General features: G+C 32.2%; 1 protein-coding gene across 1 annotated transcript in view; it reads left to right on the top strand.

Annotated features, from left to right (window-relative positions):
* Window positions 1–289: 289 nt before the first annotated feature.
* Window positions 290–640, top strand: part of LOC107584736 (7-dehydrocholesterol reductase) — a gene marked incomplete at its 5' end in the record, with an annotated part of 5,894 nt that continues 5,543 nt past the window's right edge. The window contains one exon of the mRNA XM_016271452.1: window positions 290–360. Within this exon, the coding sequence (XP_016126938.1) occupies window positions 290–360 (71 nt within the window). The remainder of the gene's footprint in view (window positions 361–640) is intronic.

Below are 640 nucleotides of genomic sequence, written 5' to 3'. Positions count from 1 at the left end.
AAATATATTTACTGAGAAAAATGTTGTCGTGTTCAACACTGATTTTTCCCGCTGTATATATATATATATATATATAGACAGAGAGAGAGAGAGAGAGAGAGAGAGAGCTGTCAAACGATTAATCACGATTAATCACATCCAAAATAAAAGTTTTTGTTTACATAATATATGTGTGTATTCTGTGTATATTTATAATGTGTATATATAATTACAAACACAAACATGTATATATTTAAGTAAAATAAGTTGATTATATATTAAATATATTTACATATAATATAAAATATTATATAACTCCAATGGAGCCCGGACAGGGGTGAAAGACCAAGCGAAGGAGCCGGTACAGTGGGGAAGAGCATGGTGAGCCACTGTACTACTGAAGTCATTCAGTCATGCACAAAACATTGTTTGATCAGGTTCAATATTATAATATATATTGTATTTTCAGTTTGTTTTTTTAAAGGGGTCATATGATGCGATTTCAATTTTTCCTTTCTCTTTGGAGTGTTACAAGCTCTTGGTGCATAAAGAAGATCTGTAAAGTTGCAAAGACTAAAGTCTCAAATCCAAAGAGATATTCTTTATAAAAGTTAAGAGTCAGCCACGCCTACCTAAAACGGCTCGTTCTAACACGCCCCCA

The sequence above is a fragment of the Sinocyclocheilus grahami genome, unplaced genomic scaffold (genome assembly GCF_001515645.1).
Source record: "Sinocyclocheilus grahami isolate Dianchi unplaced genomic scaffold, SAMN03320097.WGS_v1.1 scaffold62.1, whole genome shotgun sequence".
NCBI classification, from domain to species: Eukaryota; Metazoa; Chordata; class Actinopteri; order Cypriniformes; family Cyprinidae; genus Sinocyclocheilus; species Sinocyclocheilus grahami.
This window is presented reverse-complemented; position numbering and strand designations above follow the sequence as displayed.